Here is a 24629-nt window from a genome sequence, read left to right as displayed (position 1 = left end):
ATGCATCAATATAACTCGATCAATTTCATCTTCCTTGTGGTGAACATATCGTAGCCGACGATTCAGACCGAAAAACAATGAAAAAAAGTCGAAAAACAAGTAAATACATAAAAAATTAAAAAGCAATGAAAAACATAAGAAAAATCGATGCCATTTTTCAGCTATATTTGATCATAATCCTACCAAAAGTCTACATGTATGAAGAAAAATAGCAGGTAAGATCCGCTGTTTAGTTAATTATTCTTCTGAGAGTTAAGTGCATCCTTTTAAAAATGAACTATATATATATATATATAAGAAGATTATACGCATTTTTGTCTCCTGTGCATGTCAAATACAGCGCGTCCCCCCCCAAAAAAAAAATGTCCCTCTGATACACGGCTGAATTAATTAAGAGATTTGAAAACTATTCCCAATTTATATGTATAGTAATAGGAGGCTCATCTCACTGCTACGTATTACATGTATAAGGGCGTGTATCAAAAATAGCTGAAGCGAACCCAATGAAATTTTCATAGAAAGTAGATTATCCTCCTGCACATTCGATTGAGAACATTTTTTTTGGGGGGGGGGTGGAGGAGGCGCTGTATTTAGTTATGACCCTGACGAGCTGCTTGGTTTCACCTTACCTCGTTAGTACATAGTTTTTAATTGATTTCGTAATAAGAAATTTTCCTTGCATTTTAAGTGGACCAATTTAACAATCTGCACATGACATAACTAGTGCCTAGACGCACCCATTTTTCCTAGTTTGTTATTGGAAATATGAGATATATAATTTTCCTCAGTATGATGTGATTCCTACTTTAACATTGGAAATTGTGTTTTGACTAAAAAACGTCTCTTTATTATCAAATCTACAAAAGATGATATATTGCGGCGTCAACTTTCTTAATTCCATACCACTTTGATGTTCGTTTAAACTAATTTTCCCCATTTATTCACATACATTTTTCATTTAGTTGGACTCGACCTTTAAATTGGACATGTATATGATAAGATTAGATTTGCAATGTTAGCTAATGTAGAAGGTTTTGGGTGGATGATATCTATATTGAATTGGGCCACAGTGATGTCCCAGACATCTATTAATCCAACCTTTGGATAATCAGCAAAAGTTTCTCGAACCATCCTATCCAATGTGTACATGTACCATTCATTATTGGCAAGGACATGTTGTAAAGTCTTGAATTCCCTCGTATTTGCGCTCTTGATGAGAAAACTTGTATTTGGGTTTCGCCGATGTAGTCTTTCCACGGCGGGTCGTATGATCTTCATCCTCTCTCTAAAATAGTCCTGGTTTTGCATTGTTAAGTGAGCAGTGATTGAAAGCACGAAAACGTCTGGTATAAAGGCTAGGTGGTCCAGCACATTAACTACGCTTTGTTTAAGACATTTGCTCGGTCCCCCACCCGTTCCTACCGAAGGAAGACCGTGGAACTTGTAATAAATGGTGAAGTTAATAGAGTCGCTGTATGCGTGCCCCATACAGTTGATCGTGGGTAATTCTCTCATTTTTAAAAGATGCACGTAATATACATATAGCTGCCTGCCAGTGGAATCAGCAAGAATAAGCACGGTCTTGTTTCTGAGACACGCGGCAGCGGATCGGGCGCTAAAAGCCCGGTTTCGACACCTCGTAGAAAACCATTTGTCTCCGTAAAGATAACCGGAAGTCGTATTCTCAAACTTGTTGATACCCCTCGGGAGGCACTTAGGTAGTGTGTGCCATGGTTTTTGCCAAGGACGCCGTCCATATTTGTCCACCTCTCCTGCAGATAAGATCGCAATTGAAAAGGGAAATGTGGAAAACGATAAAAAAGTAAAGATTTCAAACGAAAAAAATATTCAAAGATGGATTAAGAAAAATCATGATTAACTACTTCATTGTTGAATCACAATTTTATTAAAAGTAAAATTCCGTTTCGTCTAGTGTGTCCTGGGGCATATTTAATAAAGAGTTGCTATCATAGCAAGTTGCTATGATAGCAACTCTGGTAGAATAGCAGCTTTTACCTGCTATACTAGCAACTTGCTATGCTAGCAACTTTGCATTTCATAAAAGCACATTCGCTGGAAAGTCAGCTTGACTTTCCAGCGAATTATTTGAATAGTAATGTACGAGGCTGATTAGGGGGGAAATCCCCTTTCTCTCCAGTTTTTTGTTTTCAATTCAAGTCCCAAGTTAAGGTAGAAAGCACTGGCGAATCAGGGGGGGGGTACAGCCGGGCTGTGCCACCCCCCCCCCCCCCCACCTTTGAGAAGCAAAATTAGAAGAAAAACATTTAAAGAGAATATATATATTTTTTTTGCTTTTTAACTTTTTCGGGAGTTATTATTTAGCAACTGCAAACAGGGTCTGTACCATAAGACTAGCCGTTGGAGCAGAGTGATGGTTCTATGGTGCACGGTGATGGCTTGCAATTCTGGTAGAGTAGAAGAAAATGTTATTTTTCCTTATGATCACATAGCATTGTTTCTCCAATGGGTATGTTTTATGAAAGAGAATTTATTTATATTAGCCCTTAGGCAGGGAAAAGATTATTTTGAAAAAGATGAGGTCTCATTATTACTCGTCGAAATTTCACCTTCAACAAATTTTCTACCGTACAAATTTAATCCCAGTCCCACACTTGACTATTTGTGTTGGTAATGCAAGGTTGTATCAACAACAAGGCAGGCGCAGGCCACTGCTGGTGCATTGCTGTTAAAAATCACCTGAAGCAAGTAAATTTGTACGCTCTAATTATGCATGAAACATGGAAAATGACCTTAAAAGATTATGCTTGTTCATAATGGAAATTATATTTAGGTTATCAGTTTCAACGGCGAATAACCATTCAGTAAATGGATTCAACAATGCCAACGGCCACGACTTTTTTTGAGAAAGTCACAACTCACAAACGGGGAAAAAGGCAATTTATCAATTTTTATGGCCATAGGGCTTTTTTCAGGCCTTAAATTAAACACTTCCACATAATAGATCTACCTTCCTCTATTTTCATGATTTTTTTCCCACAAAAAAAAATCCTCTCCATTTGTCTTTTTCTTTTTAAGTCTGTCTAGGCCTATAGTCATAATAGTATAACCTTCCTTTTTTTTACCTGCCCTGGGATAAACTGAAAAATTTGCTGTCCGGCGGAGGAATTTCTCAGCATTTTATTTTTTTTCGGTAGGCAGGACAAAAAAAAGCATTTCTATTAGAAAGCATTACCTTAATATATTTTTATTACTATTGGCATTATTACCATCAGACATTGCTCTAAATATTCGTTTTCTTGTAAGAGCCCTGTGGGCATGCCTGAGCACAACATACGCCATTCTTAACAATGAAAAAACCTGTTACAGTGTCAACTTGACGCTCCCCCATGACCAGCGTCAAATATTTCACACTATTTGACGATCCAGTAACCATACTTGACGCTCCAGTAAAAAGTTGACGCTCTTACTGGAGCGTCAACTTTTTATGAAATGCGCTGCAGCGTCAAATATTAAACTTGACGCTGTTTTGGGACTTGACGCTGACGCTCTACCTTTATGAGATGGGCCCCTGAGCAGCAATATCCTTGGCACAAATTATTCAATGTTTATTTATTTGTCTAATATGCAAATTGGTAAAATTATTTTAACAAGTGGAACACCTCTGGCAGTCTCGCCTGCATTACTCCTTTCAATATAGCAGCAGTGCTGACATTGATTAATTATTTACTAAAACACCATTCATATGATAAAAAACTTCTTTCACCCTAAATGACCTTTGACCTCGATCATGTCACATAAGACTCGTGAAGGAGAATAAGTGATAATTGATTACCCTTTCGTCCTTGCTTTAAGAAATAGTTCCATAAACTTTCAAAGTTATGATGTGAACAATACCCCCAATATGGCTAAAGTATATTGACCTTAAAAAAACCTTGTTCATGTGACCTGAAACTCACGCAGAATGTTCAATAATACTTGATTAATCTTATTTCTAAGTTTTATGAACTAGTTAATACTTAATGAATATAAGTACAATTTATAATTTGTCATCATTTTTCATTTTTTTAAAGTAGTTTTAACTTGTCTTTAATTTACTTGATTTATTCAGGTTCACGTATTGCTGGCTTGCTTTGATTGAGTAAATCTAACTCATTTAGGCTATTATTACTTATAAATTCATGTTGAATGTACTTATATTTTTCAATTAACGCCTTATTTAGACAATGGATGAATATTCATTAGACATGTTAGAGCAAGTAAATATCTAGGGTTTTTATTAACTGTCATATCTATTTTGTTTTAATTTTTTTCGGATAAGGGTGTGCTAACTAGTTTATTCTTTTCTTGAATCAAAGAAAGAGCAACATTAAATAGTCATTTAGCAGAAAATTTCAGATGTCTTTTTAGGTTTTCTGAAAATGATTACATTGTTCTCACTGTTTTATCTGTAAGAATGAAACAATCGCGTATAAATATCAATGTAAGTACCTATATTTGTAACAGGGAAGTGAAGATGCATAAAGTCTATATTTGGATAAGAGATGAAAATGATGCCACTAAAGTAAAAGTGGGACGATGAGGGAGCGGACTTTTTTCAAACTTTTTAGTGATTGTTTTACTAAATTGAATTAAGTTATTGTAACTTAATTTTCTTCAGTGAAATGGATGCAAAGAAAATAAGTTAAGTTTACTTAAAACTGCCAAACTCATAATACTTAAAATATTGTAAGGCAATCTGTTGAAACAATTTATTGTGTAATGTCAACTAATTAGTCTTTACAGTGCAATTCAACAAATGCTCCCAACATGGCCAAAGTTCACTGACCATATATGACCGTTGACCTTGGTCATGTGACCCGAAACTCGGGCATGATTTTCAGAGATACACCATTACCCATATGTCTAACTTTCATGAACTAGATCAATAAACTTTCAAAGTTATGATGGCAATTCAATAATTACCCCCCCTCCCCACATGACGAAAGTTCATGACTTTTGCCCTTATTTATGTGACCTAAAACTCAGGCAAGATGTTTAGTGATACGCTGTTAATTGTATGTATAAGTTTCATGAACTAGATCCATAAAATATATAAGTTATAACGAAATTTCAAAAACCGAATCTTGGTTAAGATTTCCATATTGATTCAACATGGTCTAATTCCAATGACCACAAATGACCTTTGAGCTTGGGCATGTGACCGGCATGTGACCTGAAACTCAGGCAGGATGTTAATTAATACTTCATTACCAATATGTATAAGTTTCACGAACTAGGTTCATATAGTTACTAATTTTTAATGACATTTCAAAAACTAAACCTTGGTTAAGATTTCATGTTGACACCGCCGCACAGTGGGCCGAGGCGAAACAAAAGTGCGCCAAAAGTCATTTTGGGCAATTTCAGATTTTTAATTTTTGTCATGCCCAGCTGAAAGACAACACTTTGAAGAATACTTCAGCAAAATATTTCATTCCGGAATTTGCATAAAGGTTGTTAATTTCCTACCACAAATCGTAAAATGTGACATTTTGCGAAATGTCGCGTATATGACAACCTAGTTGAAAAACAGGCCATTTCATAAGAGGTTTTTCATGTAGGAATCTGAAATGGCTCCCACATTATCCTGATGTATTCCTTTTTCGTGTGAAATGGTTCAAAGTAGATAAAAGACACCTTTCAGGTAGTATATAGGATGATTATTTACTTGACACATCACCCCAAAAACCTGTTAAAAAACGGTCAATTTTATACCGCGCAGTCGTCGTAGCGCACCGTATGGGTGTAAATTGCCGTTCGCTTTTGCACGGTGAGGACGATTCCCCTTCCATTCCATGAAAATGACATGAATTCCGGGCATAATGTAAACAAAATAAAGGCTGCTGACGCAAATAAGGGCTATTCCAACAACTCTTCCAGATATAAAACTTACTTGTAGAATGATTTCAGCCAAAAACCCTCCTCAAGGTGATACATTCGTGGCTTTATATACTTTGCGTTTTACACAAGTCAACACAGCTTGATAAAGCACGGTTAATATTTTTCAGATTTTAAAGTTTTTTTTTAATAAATCTAATTAATTATCATTTTGATGCCAGAAAATTATTTTCGGCATCTCCTACACACTTTTTAGGCATGTGAGAAGCATAAACCAACATTCACTCTGGTCAATCTTAGAGTAGCACATAACACAAAGTTTATATACTACACATTATTTAGCGTTATTTGTCTTTCACAGATGGGTTTTAACTAGTTAATCAAAATTTGGTATCAAAGTGACGTCACATCGGATTCAAATTATGTTCAGTTGATTCTACGCCCAAAATTTCCCATATTTAACATGTTAAAGTAAAATCTAACCCAGAATATAATTTTGGCGCACTTTCAACTCATTCTGGCCCACTGTGCGCCGCCTGCGGAAAAATGGCGCCAATATTATCGTACTGCTTTGCATGCGAGACAAAAATCGTACAATATTTGTTTAGTCGACTGCTGAGATAATCCGAAAGTAAAATGCATTTGTTATTCAGCAATCAATACAGTAGACGATTGGACGAAGTAAACAAGCTGGTGGTGAATTATGTGTCAAATAAAAATGGTGAATACCAACCGAAATTCTCGTAGATTCATTTTGACAATTTTTCTTCTTGGTCGGACATATATCAACCAACAGTGGGTTACTTTGACCAATCATCTTTAATTTGAAGCAAACAATGCATGACTTTCTTCAATTTATCGTTTGTTCTCAATGTTATAAGAATATGAAGAAATCACAAACCATTCGACTTTCTCTTCTCGCGGACGGTTATACTGCAGTCTTTACATGTCAAATACTTCTTATACCTGCAGAGAAAAACAAAGAAGATTATAAAAGTTGAAAATTATGACGTCGGCGCAAAGATTCGTGAACATGGTAAAAGTTGGGTTGGCATTTTATTTTTTTGTTTCTTATTGTTACTAAATCATTTTTATTTCGCTACTTTAGGAAATTCGGAACATGAAACGTATATACAATTTTGTTTGACGAATGGACATCTTCCCACTCCCTCTGTGAAACAATTTACATCCTTCTGCCATATAAACAATCTTGACAAAAAATATAAAATATGCGTGGTTCATTTTATTATCTACTTTGCCATTTTATTCTATTAATCATTAAAAAAGAAAAAAAACAGAAACAAATACAGCAGTTTTTAAACAGAGCTTCCAATATTTTTTTCTTCAAATTTTGATCCATGAGAAACCTGGATCAGAGACGAATAGGTCCCGCCGCAAGTGAAAGAAACTTTTTCGCGGGACGACGGGAACGGACCCTTGCGACGGTTGTTGAATTTGGAAAAGACTTTTGTGCGCGTCGTATAAAGACTGTTCGTGTGCGAAATTCTGGTTGCTACTATGGTAACAGCGACATATCCGATTTAGGACGAGTTTCCAGAGCCATATTGGTTCCTCCTAGCACTCGAGGTAGTCGCCCGGGGACAAAATTATTTTTCCCACTGCAGTTCCGGACCCCAATATGGATTTTATCAATCGCATCTTCGGAACAAGAGTACGCATGCGTGTGGATCATGATTAATTGTGGTAAGTAGGTTAGCGTTCACGTTGCCACAAATGAATCAGCACCCTCAAATAGGCCTTACATAGGCCTTAGGCTTAGATCTATATCTAACGTAAGATCCAAATCTAAAATACTTATCAAATTGGAATTAATGACAAGATAAACTGCTAGGTTAGGCTAGGGATAGCTTAGGCTAGGGCATTAACTTTAATTCAAATCTGGACCCCCTATGCTGACTAATGCAATGCTAAATTAAAACTGTTTGATGCCACATTTTACGTTCAATAACGTTGGACAAATGAGCTTGGTAACCTTGGTCGTATATAGAACATGTAACACGGCAAATAAAAAAGTTAATGGTAAAGAAAATGCAGATCGATCTTTTACATTTTGTTGATCAAGAGAGTTTACTCTGCGATTGCAATAGTATGCAGAGCTGCGCATTTACATAAACAGTATACGCCCTTGTTCTGCTCAATGACGTAAGAATACATTACCTGCTGATACAGTGCAGATAAGAGTCTATCAAGATCTAGAGGCAAGGGCGCCGGAAGCGGGGGGGGGGGCTTCTTTCTGAATTGATATTGCATGAAAATGTGATTTCTGCTTTTTTGAGTCAATATAAGCGTAATCTAATTGAACAGAAATAAAAAAAAAACATTCCGAAGCGATCGTTTTGCGCGTAGATTTCATAGGTGATTGGACCCATGGCAACGATACCAAATGATTTGTTAGCCGAAATTGGTTTAGACAAAGTGATAACAAACCAACTGAAGTTAGACCAAATGGGACATGGACGAAATGAGAGTAAACCAAGTGGTTATTAGACCAATTGGCTTTTAGGCCAAAAGGTATAATAAACGTGATGATATTGTACAAAGTGGATATTGGTCCAATTGAAAAAAAATACAATTAGACGTAATGATAATATAGAAAACGGCTATTAGACCAACTGGCTATTAGACGAGATGGTAATTAGACGAAATGGTTATTGGACTATGTTGATAGTTGACTAACTAATGGTAGACGAAATGATATCAGACCATGCGATAGTGGGGAAAAAGGCAGTAGACGAAATGGCAAAACACCGATAAATATCCATACAGAGAGTAAACCTGATTTCCAAATCACTTAATTCTCTTTCTCGTGTCTCAAAATACTTAGTGAAATAATATTTTATATCTTATCTGTAGCTCAAGTCCCGAAGGAAATACGGTTGTGACATTATGCGTTGCGACATATGACGTTATGCGTTAGAAAAACTACGACATTATGCGTCGGACGCTCTTGGCATAATGTCAATCTGCGACATTATGCGTTGCTGCTACATTAATTTTGTAATTAATTATGTGGTCCACGCACATGCATACTCTTTATTTCAAAGACGCAAGTCATGAATATTCATATTGGCTTCCAGAATTGCGGTGGGAAAAATAATTTTGCCGGCAGGGTGGGCACTTCCATTGACGAGTACATACCAGGCGCCACCAAAGTAACGCGTAAAAAGGATCTCCTTTTCAAGATTTGGCTCGTTACGTAGGTATTTTGCACACGAGCCGCAGATAAATGTTGCCCTACCCGAGGTTGCGAAAGGTGTGTATTGACTGCCCAGACGACCCAATGCCTCCCAGAATCGGACTGAATTCAATCCGAATACATCCGGAATGTGGCCCGAATGAAATTTGTCGTGGCCATATCCGGGAGTATCCGGGTTACAGCAGAACCGAATTGGTGCAAAGCCATTCGGATACACGTATTCGGGAAGGTTCGGGAGGATTCTGTTCTCCCTCCACAAAGGCGAGAAAAGTCGGTCGGGAATCGGGAACATTCGCGGATGAATTCGGCTCGTTTCAAAAATGTTTAAACCAGCCGAAATTCCTTCAAAACACTCCCGAATGTGGCAACAACAAATTTAATTCGGGATACGCACGGGAATATTCGGATGACATTTTTTTTATTATTCAATCATTTAAAAATCAATATCAAACTGAATGCACAGTTATTAAAAGAAAACATAGCTTAATAAGGAGGGTGCGCCCCTAAAAGCAAAAGCTTAATGAGTGCATGGGACACCCAATACTTAAATTTGGTCGGATTAGGGGAGGCATTCGGAATATTCTGGGCACATTCTGACCTATTCCTATCATTCGGGGAGTAATGGTCCGAGCTCGGCGCATTCGGCCATGTCGTTCCGATTGGGTCAACTTTCGGGTCGACATTTGGTTGTAACCGGAGCAATCGGGTCACATTCGGCTCGATTTTGGCAACCTTTTTCTCGATTTTTGACACCCTTCGGGTGGCATTTGGAGTTATCCGGGATTGCCAATATTGATTCAGCAGTTCTTTTTGATTCTGCACGGGACCTGAAGACCTCTTCGGGACCCAGAGTCGTCTCTATTTGGGAAGCTCCCCGTATTAAAGACGAATATATTCCAATTCAGGCCCTATTCGGGCAGAATTTGTGCGAATTATTTAGGGAGAATTCGGTTTTGATGTAACCCTAGCTTAAACCAAGGTTAAAGCTAGGATTACAGCAAAATCGGACCGAATTAGAGGCGAATATGTCCAGAATCAGAGCACAGTCGCCATTAATTAACTTCCAAGACTTGCCCAAATACCCCCCCCCCCCCCCCCAAAAAAAAAAAATGAAGAATCCAACCGAATTCCTCCCTCCAAATGCATCTCGAAGTGAGGCCTGAATAGAATTTGTCAGAGACGAATAGGTTGCGAAACCATCCGAATCAGGCCATATTCGGGCAGAATCAGTCGGAATTGGTGTAACACTGGCTGAACCCATGTTCTTGCCTCTTTGCTTCTCAACCTACGAAGATTATGAACTGCGCCATTTGCATAATTGTTTAGTGACTATAACACCTTTCAAGTTTGAAAGGGAATATATTACAAGTCTCACATTAAAATATGAATTTATTTCAGTCAATAATCAAAATTTAAAATAAGTTCAGATTCGAATATGGAGCTCCTAATAATCATGACTGGAACAGAGCAAATTGGGGTTTTAATTTGAATTGAGATGATTGAATCGTAGTACATGTTGCATTATTACATACTTAACAAAATGCTTTTCTTCCCCAGGTCGTATGAAGCGTGTTTGCTGCGAGAAGATGAAGGTGTTATTTGAATTATGTTTCCACCAGTGTGTGCAGTTCAAATGTGGATTGGAGGGACGTTCACAATACCAGTGGATGTTTGTCTCATTGTCCGTGTAGTCGCATTCTCTCTCCTGTAAAATGATTTGATAAACGAGAAAGAGGGCTTTACTCAAGACAAAAGTAACACGTATACAAATCAAAAATTTGAATTGTTTGACGTCCCGAACACCAGGAAGGGCATAGGAACGACAAAGACCACGGGCTGACCCTTTCTGAAATGTCTGGGCCGGCTGAGGATAGGACGCAGATGACAAATTTCGTAATCTGCGCCTTGTCCTGACGTTGACCTGGGGTCCGTTCCGGGGGTCCGTTTCATAAAATCTACTAACAAAATAACGGTTAAAAGCTTCAGAAATCCTTCAGTCTGATTGGTTGATAGTAGATATGTTATAGAAAAAATTGTGCATTTGTTATCGTAAGTCTTTATGAAACGGCACCCAGATCCCCATGAACGCCTGGCTTTAAGGGGGCTTCACATCAGGATCTGCGTAGGGCTGCGTAGAGACTACACAACATTATGCCTCAATTCGTTTTGCCTAGGCAAGTCTACGCGAATCAACTCAAATGGTACGCCGCCGCCGGAGGAATGCAAAAAAAAATTGTTCGCGAACTGTCGGCGCAGAGCCATACGTCCTTCTTATAATAAAGTAAATTGCAGTATTGAACATCCAAGTCATAAAATCGGTTACCAAGCTTGTTATTATTATATTGAGATTACAAAATTTGGATTAACATATTAAAGAAGTACAAGTAGGAATATAATACAGTCGAATCTCTTATGAATCTCTTATTGAATATTAATGAAGACATGCATAGAACTGTTTCACCGTGCAGTGCAAATATTAGAACTGTCATATTTTTGTTATTCCTTGTCCGATTTTTCTGTTTTGATGGTCTGATTTTCTTGATCAGTTTGTATCATATTTTTGGCAGCCTGAAGTACCCCTTTAAATTTGGCGTGCTCATACTGGATCCTACTATTTCTTATCAGTTGTTATGTCGCCTGCATAGCAGAGCGTTGTCCAGATTGGACCTTGTTGTTTGTTTGGAAGTGCCCTTTTCACAAAGCTAACATAGAGGGCACATGTCTCCCAATCTCTAATCAGTGCCAATCCACTCATCTTCCTTCCCCAAGGTCCAATCTGGACTAAGCAGAGCGCCACTCTTCCATCATCATAGCTTTGAGAATATATGGATCAAGTTCATGAAAATTGGACATCAGAGTAATCAAGTATCAGCAAACATCCTGCTTATTGAGGTCACATGACCAAGGTAAAGGTCATTTAAGGTTAATGAACTTTGGCATTGTTGGGGGGGTATTTGTTGAATTGCCACCATAACTTTGAAAAAAAATATGGATATAGTTCACGAATTGTGGGCATGGGGGTAATTAAATAGCACTGATCGTCTTGCACAAGTTTTAGGTCACATGGTCAAGGTCAAATGTCATCTATGGTGAATGAATATAGTATTTTATTATCATATGATGTTGCTTTTTGTGAATAGTTATTCAGTATTTGTTTTCAAAGTCAATATTGAATCAATACGCAAAGCCTACGTAAGTGCACGAAGACAACGCAACCCAAAGCTAACCTACGCAGGAACTACTCAGGGACTACGCCGATCCACTGTTGTTGTTTATGTTTGTGTTTTTATTCAATAGTACGCAGTAAACTTTCGCGCACTCCCTACGAAACTCTACCCAGCTTCCGGTGTGAAACCGACGTACGCCGTTTATCGGAGAACTTTCACAATTGGGGCCAGCGTGGGTTTTCACCATATTGTTTCGTGCTCTCTTACGGTGCAATAAACTGTTTACGGAATATTGAAGATCATATGAATCAATAATCGGTAATGTTTTCACTCAAAATTGGTTACGATAATGTTATACTCTGTACCATGCTGGCAAAGAATGGATATCATAGGTTTATAATTTATGTTTATTACATTTGTCCATATTGCATACATTATACGATCTAATGATAATCATATAATTCTTATTATATGATTTAAAAATTTATTAATTAATAAAATCAAGATGGGATTCAGATTTAAAAGTCCACCACTGACGACCAGCCAGACGTGCATTTCCTTATACTTAAGGGCATACACACTATTTTGCTATGAAAATGAAAATTTGAAACCTTTAAGCAACGCAGATGCCGCTGGCTCCCGGATGAAAAGGATTTGAAAGTTTATTTTGTTATAGTTGTTTTTGGAGGATTTTTTTTCTGTGAGAAAGGGGGGTGGGCACCTTAAAGAACAACAAGTGCAAGGCTTTAAACTCACTTGTGTGCATTTTACTCTCAGTCCCTATAGCGTATATACATTAAATAAATAAAAAACACAAAGAGTCGTTGTACTTGCCATTCTGGCCTCGGACCACGTTTACCAAAAGACCCTGGACTAGATGTGTCCCAAAAGCGTCGAAAAGTGTAAAACATTTGTGCATTATGTCCTATATTCAACTATATTATACTTACCAATGCAGTAACATGGTCCACATTGCAATTCGTTTTTTCATAGTTCGTACCATCCTTGAAATGACCGATGTATGTCGCTCTATTTGGATACTCTTGCCACATTCGCTCCAGAATGTTTAGGGCAGGGCTACTGTCCACCATCATGACTGTTACAGTAACATTACCAGGCCACCTGAGGACAAACTCGGCCTGGTATTGCCCGTTTCCTAAATCGACTACTTCCCCGTCAGACCTCGCCGATGCCTTGATGTCCTTGGAAACAAGTTTCGCTCGGAAGAATGCCCCACCTTTACGACGAGGGCGCCCTTCAGAATCATATTCCTCGATCAGAATTTTAATTCTGTCGTTTACATAATAGACGTCGCTGCGATTGACAATATGGTATTTAGAATATATCAGTGATGTTTCAGCGTTGTGGCTTTCATCCTAATGATATAAAGAAATACAAGATTACAAAAAGGTATGCTTTTTGAAAAAGAATTTTGCTCATCCGAAGTTAGATTCTAATACCCTGAATGTGATGTCTTTCAATAAAGATGATGTATTAATAGTACGTATAATATTTAAAATTCCTTAGTCCGGCTTGACTTAGGACAATTTAATGCGAATTGTGGTCCATGAGTGACCCGGTATATAGCGTGTGAGTAAAAATCACACCCCAAATCCCCTTAATAAGGAAATATTGTGTCATAAATACGTAAATATTATATATGGCCTAAAAGAGTATGTTCTCCCAAATAATTTGGCACCATAATGCGTGGTATGTGTTAACGCGTTGATGATCAAGAGGTATTTTTGTAGTGATGTAAATTTTGATTTGTGACAAAGAATAAAGGCATGACTGCAACGAATGAGTCCTGATGTCAGTGATGTCATAGTCCTACAACGGTTGCATTAACACCTATTCAATAATTCATATCATAAATTGTAATTGTTTCATAAACTCTGTTTAGTATCAGTTTGCAAATTAGTTTAATTTAAAGGGGAATTGCAAACATGTTAACTAACTCATGTAGAATTATGCCATCATTGGCATCAGGATTTATTTGTCATTGCCGTGCACTGACCTATTGTTTCTTTGCATAGCTATCACTGAACTATTGATTATTTGCATATAGCTATCACATGAAACTAATAACTAACTATCCAGATTTAAGTGCATTGCAGTCTATAAACATGACTCCGATTCGCTGCATAGGCATGATGAATGTACGTGTATATAATATCATACCGGATGAAAACAAGGCAGCTGACATTAATGATATAGGAATATAAATACATATACTGTATAAAGAATGAGTGAAGGTCGATTATGTTATTTGCAAAGCCGCTTATCGATTCTGATGTGGGCGAAAACATCGTTGCCATGGTAACAAGAGTTTTTGTGGAAATATCAGAGATGCCCTTTTAGCGCTCTACCAGCTGCATTTCTTCTCCGATCTTCTTAAAATGTGGCATGAAGGTCCATTAAAGGGATACTCCAGGCTGAGGATAATATGATTCGAACAGAAAACACTGAAAATGATCAAAATCGGAGAAGGAATAACAAGTTATGACATTTTAAAGTTTTACATTATTCCGGTGATATAGTTGTACGCTTGTCTTCATGAATACTCAATGAAAAAAATGATGATGTTATATCCCCAATTGTTCTTTTGCATTTTATTATATAAATCAAGGTTTATTCATTTGTTTACCTTTCAAAAATTAAAAACATTGGATTAAAAACCGATTAAGTGCTTTATTAGATATTCATTGCTGCAACTTATTTCATTATAAGGGAGACATATCATTCACACATGTATGAAATAAGGAAACACTTAAGATTTCATGTAATAACATTTGAAAATGGAAGGTGGGGATGTGACATCATCAGCCTACCTAATGAATATTCATGACGATGTGCATATCACTGTTTTATAAAATATTGCTTAACTTTAAAATTCAATAACTTCGCTATTTGTTATCAGATTTTCATGTAATTTTCAGCATTAGACTCTGTTAATTTTACTCCATTTATTTAGATCAAACTATTTTAGCCTGTGCGAGTATCCCTTTAAGCAAAGCCGCCTATTGATTTTGGTGTGGGCGGAAACATCGTTGGCATGGTAACTAACGTTTTTTTGTGGAAATAGCAGAGATGTCCCTGTGGGCGCTTTACCAGCTGCATTCTTTCTTCGATTATCTTCAAATGTGGCATGAAGGTCCATTATGGTAAAGCAAAGCCGCCTATTGATTTTTATGTAGACGGAGACATATTTCCCATGGTAACCATATTTTTGTTGAAAATTTGGTAAAACCTGTAACTTGTGTTTTTTCCAGTTTGTCGTAACAGTTGGCACACAGAAGCAATATTAGAAGGTAAATGCCTATCATTTTTGGTCGGAGGGGGGGCAGATTACTCTATAATTGCATTCCCCAACAGGAGCTACTGGACAATACTGTCTGCAGAGTCCCGGTGCTGCGTCAAATTATCATCATCAAAGTCGGTGCCCACAAGCAAAATGGGGGCAGGGCCATTGTTGCCATGGTAATTATATTTATTCGCCACATGTGTGTGTAAAAGCTCTATACATCGCAATAATGGATGATGCGGTGGGTTCGGGGGATACATGTGCTGACCTATTATTATTATTATTTTCATTATTATCATTATTAATATCATGATTATCATCATCATTATCATTTTTATTGTTGTTATTATCATTATACATAGTTTTAAAGCTTGTGTATAGTTTTGGTAAATCCACCAAAATGCAACCTATCACTATCATGACTATTCCAATTCATTGCTAGCTAATATGAATGGATATGCCCTATAACAGTTATGATGTGGAGGATATGAAATGAAAATGTGTTTTACAGGATAAATTTTGCGATTTTACATGGAAATTTAACTTGATCGGGTCACCCGATCAAATTAAAATATCTGTGTGTTTTTGTCTTTCATTTAAATCCTATTCCAAATCATGGAATGGGCTGAAAATTTCAAGATATGTTCTTTGTCTGTAACTTTTGGATATCTAATCACTAAATTTACAAGATAAGTGCTTGAATGCCCATTTTTTTAATTTAAAACAAGCATCGCCGAGAGAGGGCGATATATATCCAAGATTTGAATCTTTGACATTTTCTCAGAGAAGTGCAGTTGGAAAAATATCTAACGGTCTCTACGCTTCAGTAAGACTGTCATATTAGATGATATTCAATTATCAATCACATTATTGACCCTTTACCAAAGCTATACACGGGCTTTAAAAGCAGCTATTGCAAATTCTTTTTTTCCTACACCTTTATATCACACATCAATACGTAAGGTCTATGAAGAAAAAAACAATTTCATACCTTCCAATATCTTTGCCTGTACGGGAGATGGACAAATTTCCTGTCGCTACCTTCATATAGCATAGAAGATACTAATGACATGATGAATATAATTGCAGGAAGAATAACTAGTAATCTGGAGTTGGTACACAGAAGAGTCTTCATTTTCTTTCCGGGGTCAAATGAAGACTTCGTCATTAGTAAGTAGTGAACGCTGAGGTGGAAGAGAAAACAAACAGAATAGAATGCTATATTCGCCAAAAAATGATTAATCACGCATTATTTAGAAATTCTTTTCAATGTTATCTTTCAATAAACTATTGGCAATCCTTCATCAATAACTTTGTCTATTTTTTATATCATAACAAACTTGATACCAAGGTTTTTGGCCGATTTTTTTACACATTGTTAGTTGCCTTGGATCCAAACAATACGTGTCAGCATAGATTAAAAAAAGAAGCAATTTCTATTCTTAACTTTCTAGCTTTTCATCATCTCCCGAATCTAACAAATACTTAGAAACACATGAACCTTAAAAATGGAAGCATAATATAAATACAAAAAGAAAACCGTATACTTCTACCCGATTCTTTCTAATGACATGTGTGTGATTGGATTTATTAATCCAGAAAGGGTGAAGATTGCGTTCTATTTTCAAAGTCCATTAGTCAGGGAGGTACAGTGCTTGTATACCTCTGTTATCAACTTACCTAGTTCCCTACAAATAAACCCCTCAAAAAAAAGTTTGGAAACCTGAGTTTGGCCATTAATTTCTCCCAACTTCCAATGTTACACAATGCATATTTGACATCATTTAACAGATCATTTAATTTTCTTTAAAATGATACCATACTTGTTATGATCATGCAATCATGAAAAGAGTAGGATTCAAAAGTGTTGGATGAGGTCTAGATATTCAGATATTCAAAATTTATTGTCATGCTCAAAATAAAAGAAATTACATTGGCATAAAAATCATAAATTCTAAATTGAAAAGCTGCAAAACGAGCAGAAATTGACATGAAGGGTCAATAGACCGATTTCACGGCCGGTTTATTTGGCCCTCTATCGGCGACGCCATTGCTGCGGTGGGCAAGTGCGCTGACCGCGATTGGCTCTGTGTACAAATTCAATGAAAGATTACAGATAAGCTCTGATATTGTGTCATTAACTTCATCATAAATCAATAAAATAAAGCATGGACACCTGGGTAGACGATGTAAGACAATGGCCACATCTGACCGATGTAGGTATGATGAATTTTTGCACTTTGGCTACTTTTTCCCCTTAGTTTTGTCAGTAAAAGTGAGTTGATGACCAAGAATCGCTGTTGGTTTTCATCAGGGAGCTCACTTCTTGTTGCTAGTAAATTGTGTTAGAGTAGCGGGAGAGTGAACGAGACATAGAGTGAGAGAGAGAGAGAGAGGATGAGAGAGAGAGGGAGAGAGAGAGAGAGAGAGAGAGAGAGGGACTGATATTTCCATCTAAGCATGATCAAATAAATCCCCCCTCCCTCCCCCTCCACAAAAAAACCACCACCACCACATTTTATGCAGGCCTATAAGTATCCAAAAGGAGGGGGCAAGGCCCCCTTTCTTAACTTTAAAGTCCTTTCTGTTGATGTTTTTTATCCACTGGCGACGCATTCCTTCATCACGGCCTGGAAACCTATGCAGGGAGTACGGCTTCACACACAAACAGGCTTCATGAGTCCAAGGCGAGTGAATTTCACATTCACTTTGCTTCCAATCCTGAAGCTTTCTCCAATTGTTGTGGCAATTGAACACAGCACAGCTGCGACCTGAACTTCTCCGATTAATGCTCATTGTGAATCTTACAAGAAATCTGCTCAATTGGTCAAAAAAAAAATCGAACGAATGTACCAAATACCCTATTGACTTGTGTACTATAAAAGTTGATTCGCCCACCGCAGCATGGCGACCAGTCTGCTGCCCTCTCACGTTGTGAAATTGGTCAATACATTCGCTCTCGAACATGATTCTTTTGTCTGTGTCAAGAGAGTTAAAAGTCCATTCAAAATAAGCTCCTGCTTCTTCATTTTTTATGTTTTGTTGTGGTTTATGTAGCGATGGTTTGTTTATTTGTTATTTGTTTGCTTGTGCAGAGGTCTGTTTGATTCCATGTTAATGTTGATGTTAAGGTGCATGAAAACAATTAAAAGACTCACTCATCACTACGGAAATAAGAACAGTGACTTTCAATATTGTGTCATTATGCAACTTTTGAATTTTGAACTTGCCCCACATTTCAAGGCACTGCACCTCCATGTGAATCATAATCATATCATGTAGGGTATCATTTTGAAGAAAATTAATGATCTACTCATTGATATTTACTAAAACCGAGGAGGGATTATCGATCAAATTCAAAAGAAACCGCTGAGAAACACACTCATCACCACCCCACATTTCAAGGCACTGCACCTCCATGTGAACCATAATGATATTATGTAATGTATCATTCTAAAGAGAATTAAATGATCTTTTTAATGGTATTAATTACACATTGAAATTTACTAAAACCGAGGAGGGATAATCGATCAAAGTCAGACTTCCAAACTTTTTTGAGGAGTTTATAATAATAAGTTATACATAGAACATTAATAAAGTGGCAACTACGCATGCTGTCTACGTAGAATTTTTAAATTAAAGGCGCACTACATTTGTCTCTCTGGTTTTAGCTCGAGCTGCCTTCCAGCGCTCAGTGCATTCAAAGCATCAATCCTGCCGGGTACCCGTTCATTTCACCTGGCTTGAGTACAACACAATGTGGATTATGTTGCGTTGCTGAACATGCTGAATGAATAAAACACGCCATATATGCCTGAGATTCAAACAATGACTCTGATCGAAACACGAGAGTTACAACCACTAGACTACAGCGACACAACAGATGCTATTCATTGTGACAAAGAAACAAAAACAACCATTTAATAAGTCATCAGTAATCTTTGCCGATCAAAACGTGATATCAAACAAATGTTTGTAATGTTGTGTCTACCGTTGATGTATTGCTACGTGAGTAGCTTTAGGTCCCGGGGGGGCCACTTACATTGACGAGTGGATACCATGCGCGACCAAAAAAACACGTAAAAAGGATGTCTTTTTCACGATAGGGCACGTTACGTACGTAACGTGATAAGGGTGTCAAAAACACAAAAATAATGAAAAAAGGGTATCTATTTCGCTAGGAAAATTACGTGTTTAGGGTCGAATTTGCGGGGATGATAAAACAAAATTAAATGTTTTATAAAGGATGTCCTTTTTGCCCCAACACTACGTGTTTAGAGTCCGATTTGCGCGAGGTATAGAAGGTGGGGTCGTACTAAACAAGCCGACGACCGAAGGACCCGTAACAATAGAACATTCCTGTACTTGTTTAGGGGTTCATTTCAGGGAATAATTGCCAAGAGTATCGTTTTGTTTCCAATACTTGTTAAGGGTAGGGTTTCACACGCCGATACTTGTTAAGGGGTCCATTTTCAGAATATGGAAATTACGTGTTTAGGGTGCTTTTCGAGACCCCATGGTCGCGCATGGTATCCACTCGTGAATGGAAGTGGCCCCCCCGGGCTTTAGGTTTACATGCGATCTCATTGTTAAATAATTCAATCTACTAACCAGGCTTATGTTTTCGGACATAACGCGAGCATAGTTCGCCAATCGGGGACGCATCATTCTATTCCAACTTGAGTTTAATTTGCTTACCAGGAAGTTTCACAAACCCTAGCTTCGCTTACTATACAGAGTGTCCAACTGAAAAAAATGGCACTTTAGATTGGTATAATATTACAATTATTTATACCGTCACAACCGTGAATACATGCAGTTCACTTTCTTCAAGTGGATGAAATTCTATGTTATATGGTGTATTAATCGTGAAAGTATGAGCATTTTTTCATTACACAATAGGAAACCTATCCAAGTTTTGTATTAAGTAGTATATGCAGTCAGGTTTAGCTAACGATGTTTATTATATATTTACGTTCAGCCATTGGTGTAAACCTGTGCAGGATTTTTTTTTCTTCCGGACTTGAATATGACCTAAATATTCGATGAATATATAGAAATTTATGCATAAATTACGAAACCCAAAAGGATGCCTTTGTTGAAACAGGGGTCTTAAAATGTGTAATGTTCTTAAATGCACAGGAATACAGATGACATACAAGTATATAGTGTTACAGTTGGTGACTTTATTCTAACACACGAGCCAACGTGGCATGTCGCTTTTATAAGATTCATACCACATGTCATTCATGTGGTAAGTAGACGGTCAGAGGTGACTGGTCAGAATGTTGTGTTGGGGTTGGATGATTTAAGCTTGTAACCGATTTTGCAATCGGCAACCGATTCCATTCGATTTCACCACAATCGGCGATCACTTGCCGATCTTCGATCATGCCCCTTGACGGAAAAAATCGGATAAAAAAATCGGCGTAGATCTAACGTTAGTTACAATGCGTGATCGTTCAGAACATATTTCAAGATTGTTTTTGAGGTGCTAGCTATTTCGTGGTCACATTAATCAGTGAGAAAGACGCGGTATTATCTCTGACGATGTGGTGATATCATCGATTGCATTTTAAATTTCAATCAGACTTAAAAGAGACAAATTATCCATGCAAAGCCTGTACAGTTCATATATACATTTATTAAAGATTATAAATAAGTTGATGATGATGATAACAAATAATACAGGAACATTTAGTAAGTCTGATGGTGACTATACTCTCTAAACTCCAATCTCTAATATATCTGTATGCTGGAACAATCTCTAAAGTAATCTGCAATCTCTAAAGTAATCTCTAACAATCTGTAATAATCTAACAATTTGATTTGGTTCAGAAGTGAACTCATTTTATATTGGTCTGGTCTAGACTCTTTACGATCAAACAGGTGTTGGTCAACCTTGGACGCTTGACCAAAACAATCTGTACGTCATGTATAACTTTACTCTGAATTGGGGGAGGTGACCTTTTAGGGAGAACATGAAATGTAGTGAATAAGAAACCCATAAAATGTGTGTGCGTCAGAAGTTTAGCTGGAAGAAGAATGAGTACATGTAAAACTTTCTAATGAAAGTTGGAGCTGATATACTTCCTGTAGAAGTATTGATTAAGTAATGATTATGTATTGATATTATATTGAATATGTGAGATATATGTCTTATCAACACATAACAAGAACTTAAAGAGAAATTCCAGTAGTTGCAGTAAACATTGATTTCATGTGAAAGTCTGTAAAACCAGGCTATTGTCAGAATATCATCGATGATCTAGATCTGGTACAGTTACATAAACTGAACTTTGTGAAATCTTGAAATCTACGCTGAAAAATGTTCTCACTGAAGATCACCAACACAGATAAGCGCATGTGGGACAGTGTATTATTATTGGTTTGAACGTCGGCCCGACACTTGACCCGAATCCTGTGCTTATTTGCTAATCTCTCAGCAATTACACAATTTCTTCCAGAATCCATTGGCACATATTTTTTTTATTTATACAAACAGACAATTTGGTGGTCATTTCATTGGATTCTGTACGAACTCATTTTGATATCGTTAAAACAACTGGCATTTACCTTTAACCTCTTTTCCAGAGTTATTCTCAGCACAAGATATGTTAAAACACAATTTACAGAAATCTGAATAGGTAGGGTACTACTAGATGAGTTCGAGGTAAAATGCAACGAACAAGCACCATGCAAGATGTCAATACTAAAATAAAAATTATTACAAATCATTACAGGACAACGGGTACAAGAAAAACCTTAACAAGGGCAGATGGGGGAGTATTAAGAGCTCGAATTAACACAAGAAAACTTTGACAAGGTGAGACAAAGCCTCATTCAAGAACCCCGACATAGCTCCAAGAGAAAGAATGTTTCATAAATAAGTACATTAACATTCAACCGAAGTACTAATAAAGGCGTAGCATTTCATCCCTACAAACTAAGCAGGAAAAAAAATGAATACAGATGTTTTCAGGGTGAGATCACGGATTAAAGTAATGTTTTGATTTAATTTGTTTTAGTAATTGTTAAGTCATGTCAGTATAATACAAATACATTTTAATTTTGCATGGGCCCGCAAGTTGTGGGCCCAAAATCTAAAAAGGGAACTAAAATAGGTGTGAAAGAAAACGCAATTGGACTACGCACTTTGTTCAACGAAATCACGAAACATGACGGCGAAACTTGCATTGAGAGGTTTTCTGACGAGTGCTGTAAGAAGGCTCATACATGTAGGGGAAGGCGGGGTAAGTTGAGCATAGGGGCAAGTTGAACCACCAGCCCCAGGCCAATAATGAATGAGTCAGACATTGTGGTGTTGTCATGTATTGATGACCCACAGCATAAACCCTAAACCCACCACATTGTTTTCAACTTTGAAACAAAAAGTAGTTCTTTAGAGGGAAAAATATGAATTTCAGCCAAAAAAGTAAAAAAAGAGTGTGAAATAGATAAGTGCTTTATACACACACACGTCTTTAAATATAATAAAGACATGATAACAACATTTGTTAGTCCAGGTATGGATCTTCATTCTTCTTGTCATAGTCTTTTATATGATGGATGCATAATATATATGTGGATATTAAATCATCGCACTAAGTTCGGACTGGGGTAAGTTGAGCCAAACAGCATGGGGCAAGTTGAGCCATGGTATTCTTGTGGTAATGTATCTTAAAAAACAAACAAACCATAAAAATCGATTGAAATGCAGGCTGAAAGGAGCAAATTTACATGACTGCTCTTTTCCTTATAAAGGATGTTATTATTTATAGAGAATTAGCAAGTGAAAAGACTTTAAACAAAAAATTGACATGCTGGTTCTCCCCCATACATTTTTTACATAGTTTTTGTGGCTCAACTTACCCCAGAAGGTGGCTCAAACTTACCCCACAGATGGGGCAAGTTGAGCCATTTGACAACTCTTTTTTCAAAGGTGACAATGACTTTCAGTGTGGGGATAGAAAGTTATATATAGGTGAAAAATATTTCAGAAGAATTAAATTTCAAGGCAAGGTACTTATTTCGACAAGATTATTAATCATATCAATTCTAACATGCAAAAAGTAAACACTGTCACAACTTACCCCGCCACCCCCTATATATGTGTTCAATTGACCATACTGCATAAAATTTCAGTCAGTTGAAAATAAACGGCAGTTTATGATTAAGAATTATATACAATATGATTCAGACAGTTTTACGTAATACTCATTTAAGTGCCATTAACATTTTTTGTGGGACTGTCTGGGACACGCTGTATAATGATTTCATATGAGAAGATGAATTGATTGGCATAGTTATCTTGGCCGGGGCTTCCTCGATTTATTGGTAAAACGTAGGGAAATGTCCCCAGTAGGCCATTGGAAATGCTAGCACAAGGAAGTACACACATTTTCACCCCCTCCCCATATACACACACACCCTTTGTCACAGGGGAGATATAATAACAAAAATTACTTACCTCACTTAAAAAAAAACGATCAGCTTTTATGAATATCTTTCACCCATTGAAACACTATACGTCCTCGTGAGGCTGATATTGTTGGTCGGTAATACAATATGTTACAACATGGTATAACCAGCGATTGATTTTACAACGGGGAAAATTACTGTACGTCTAGGAGCAAAAGCATTTGCAAATCTCAACACGCAGAAAATACATATTTGACAAGTTGCATTCTGATCTGCAAGTGAAGAATGAGATATGATACCACCCTATACACAACAAGGAATGAGAAAGTCATAACAAGAAGTCTGTGCATGCGAAACGATGCCCGGAAATAATGGAGACTGACTATGTCATTATGAGTGCAGTGCCAAGTGTTCGCTTGGGTGTTCCGTGAATACATTCCTCTGACAAAATCATTTCCAAACTCATACCTCGTTCACATTTGCCCTACGGCGGCCGTACGGCGAGTCGATAACAGCCGTTTTAACATTTGTGTACCAGCTAAATATGGTGGTTTGAATAAAAATGTGTAAAACGGTTGTTATCGACTCGCCGTACGGCCTCCGTAGAGCAAATGTGACCGAGGTATTAATTTTGTTACCAAAAACAGTCACTGAAATAATG

At 37.2% G+C, this 24629-nt stretch overlaps 1 protein-coding gene across 1 annotated transcript; it reads right to left on the bottom strand.

The window, feature by feature from the left end:
- Positions 1-376: 376 nt before the first annotated feature.
- Positions 377-24368, bottom strand: LOC121425680 (NXPE family member 1-like). Its single transcript, XM_041621841.1, has 6 exons — positions 24018-24368; positions 16539-16731; positions 13194-13619; positions 10609-10781; positions 6761-6825; positions 377-1772 (listed from the first exon to the last, which is right to left on the bottom strand). The coding sequence occupies exons 2-6, from the start codon at positions 16713-16715 to the stop codon at positions 976-978; spliced, it is 1638 nt and encodes a 545-aa protein (XP_041477775.1). The 5' UTR covers positions 16716-16731; positions 24018-24368; the 3' UTR covers positions 377-975.
- Between the last annotated feature and the right edge of the window lie 261 nt (positions 24369-24629).

Source organism: Lytechinus variegatus, chromosome 12 (assembly GCF_018143015.1).
Source record: "Lytechinus variegatus isolate NC3 chromosome 12, Lvar_3.0, whole genome shotgun sequence".
In the NCBI taxonomy this organism is placed as follows: Eukaryota; Metazoa; Echinodermata; class Echinoidea; order Temnopleuroida; family Toxopneustidae; genus Lytechinus; species Lytechinus variegatus.
Note: the sequence above shows the minus strand (reverse complement) of the source record. Positions and strands in the feature narration are given on the sequence as shown.

Coding starts and splice junctions, on each gene's coding strand:
- LOC121425680 (XM_041621841.1), bottom strand. CDS start 16,715: ATGACGAAGTCTTCATTTGACCCCGGAAAGAAAATGAAGACTCTTCTG. Junction 13,620..16,538: donor ACAGGCAAAGATATTGGAAG/GTATGAAATTGT, acceptor TTATATCATTAG/GATGAAAGCCACAACGCTGA. Junction 6,826..10,608: donor GAAGAAAAGCATTTTGTTAA/GTATGTAATAAT, acceptor TTTTCTCTGCAG/GTATAAGAAGTATTTGACAT.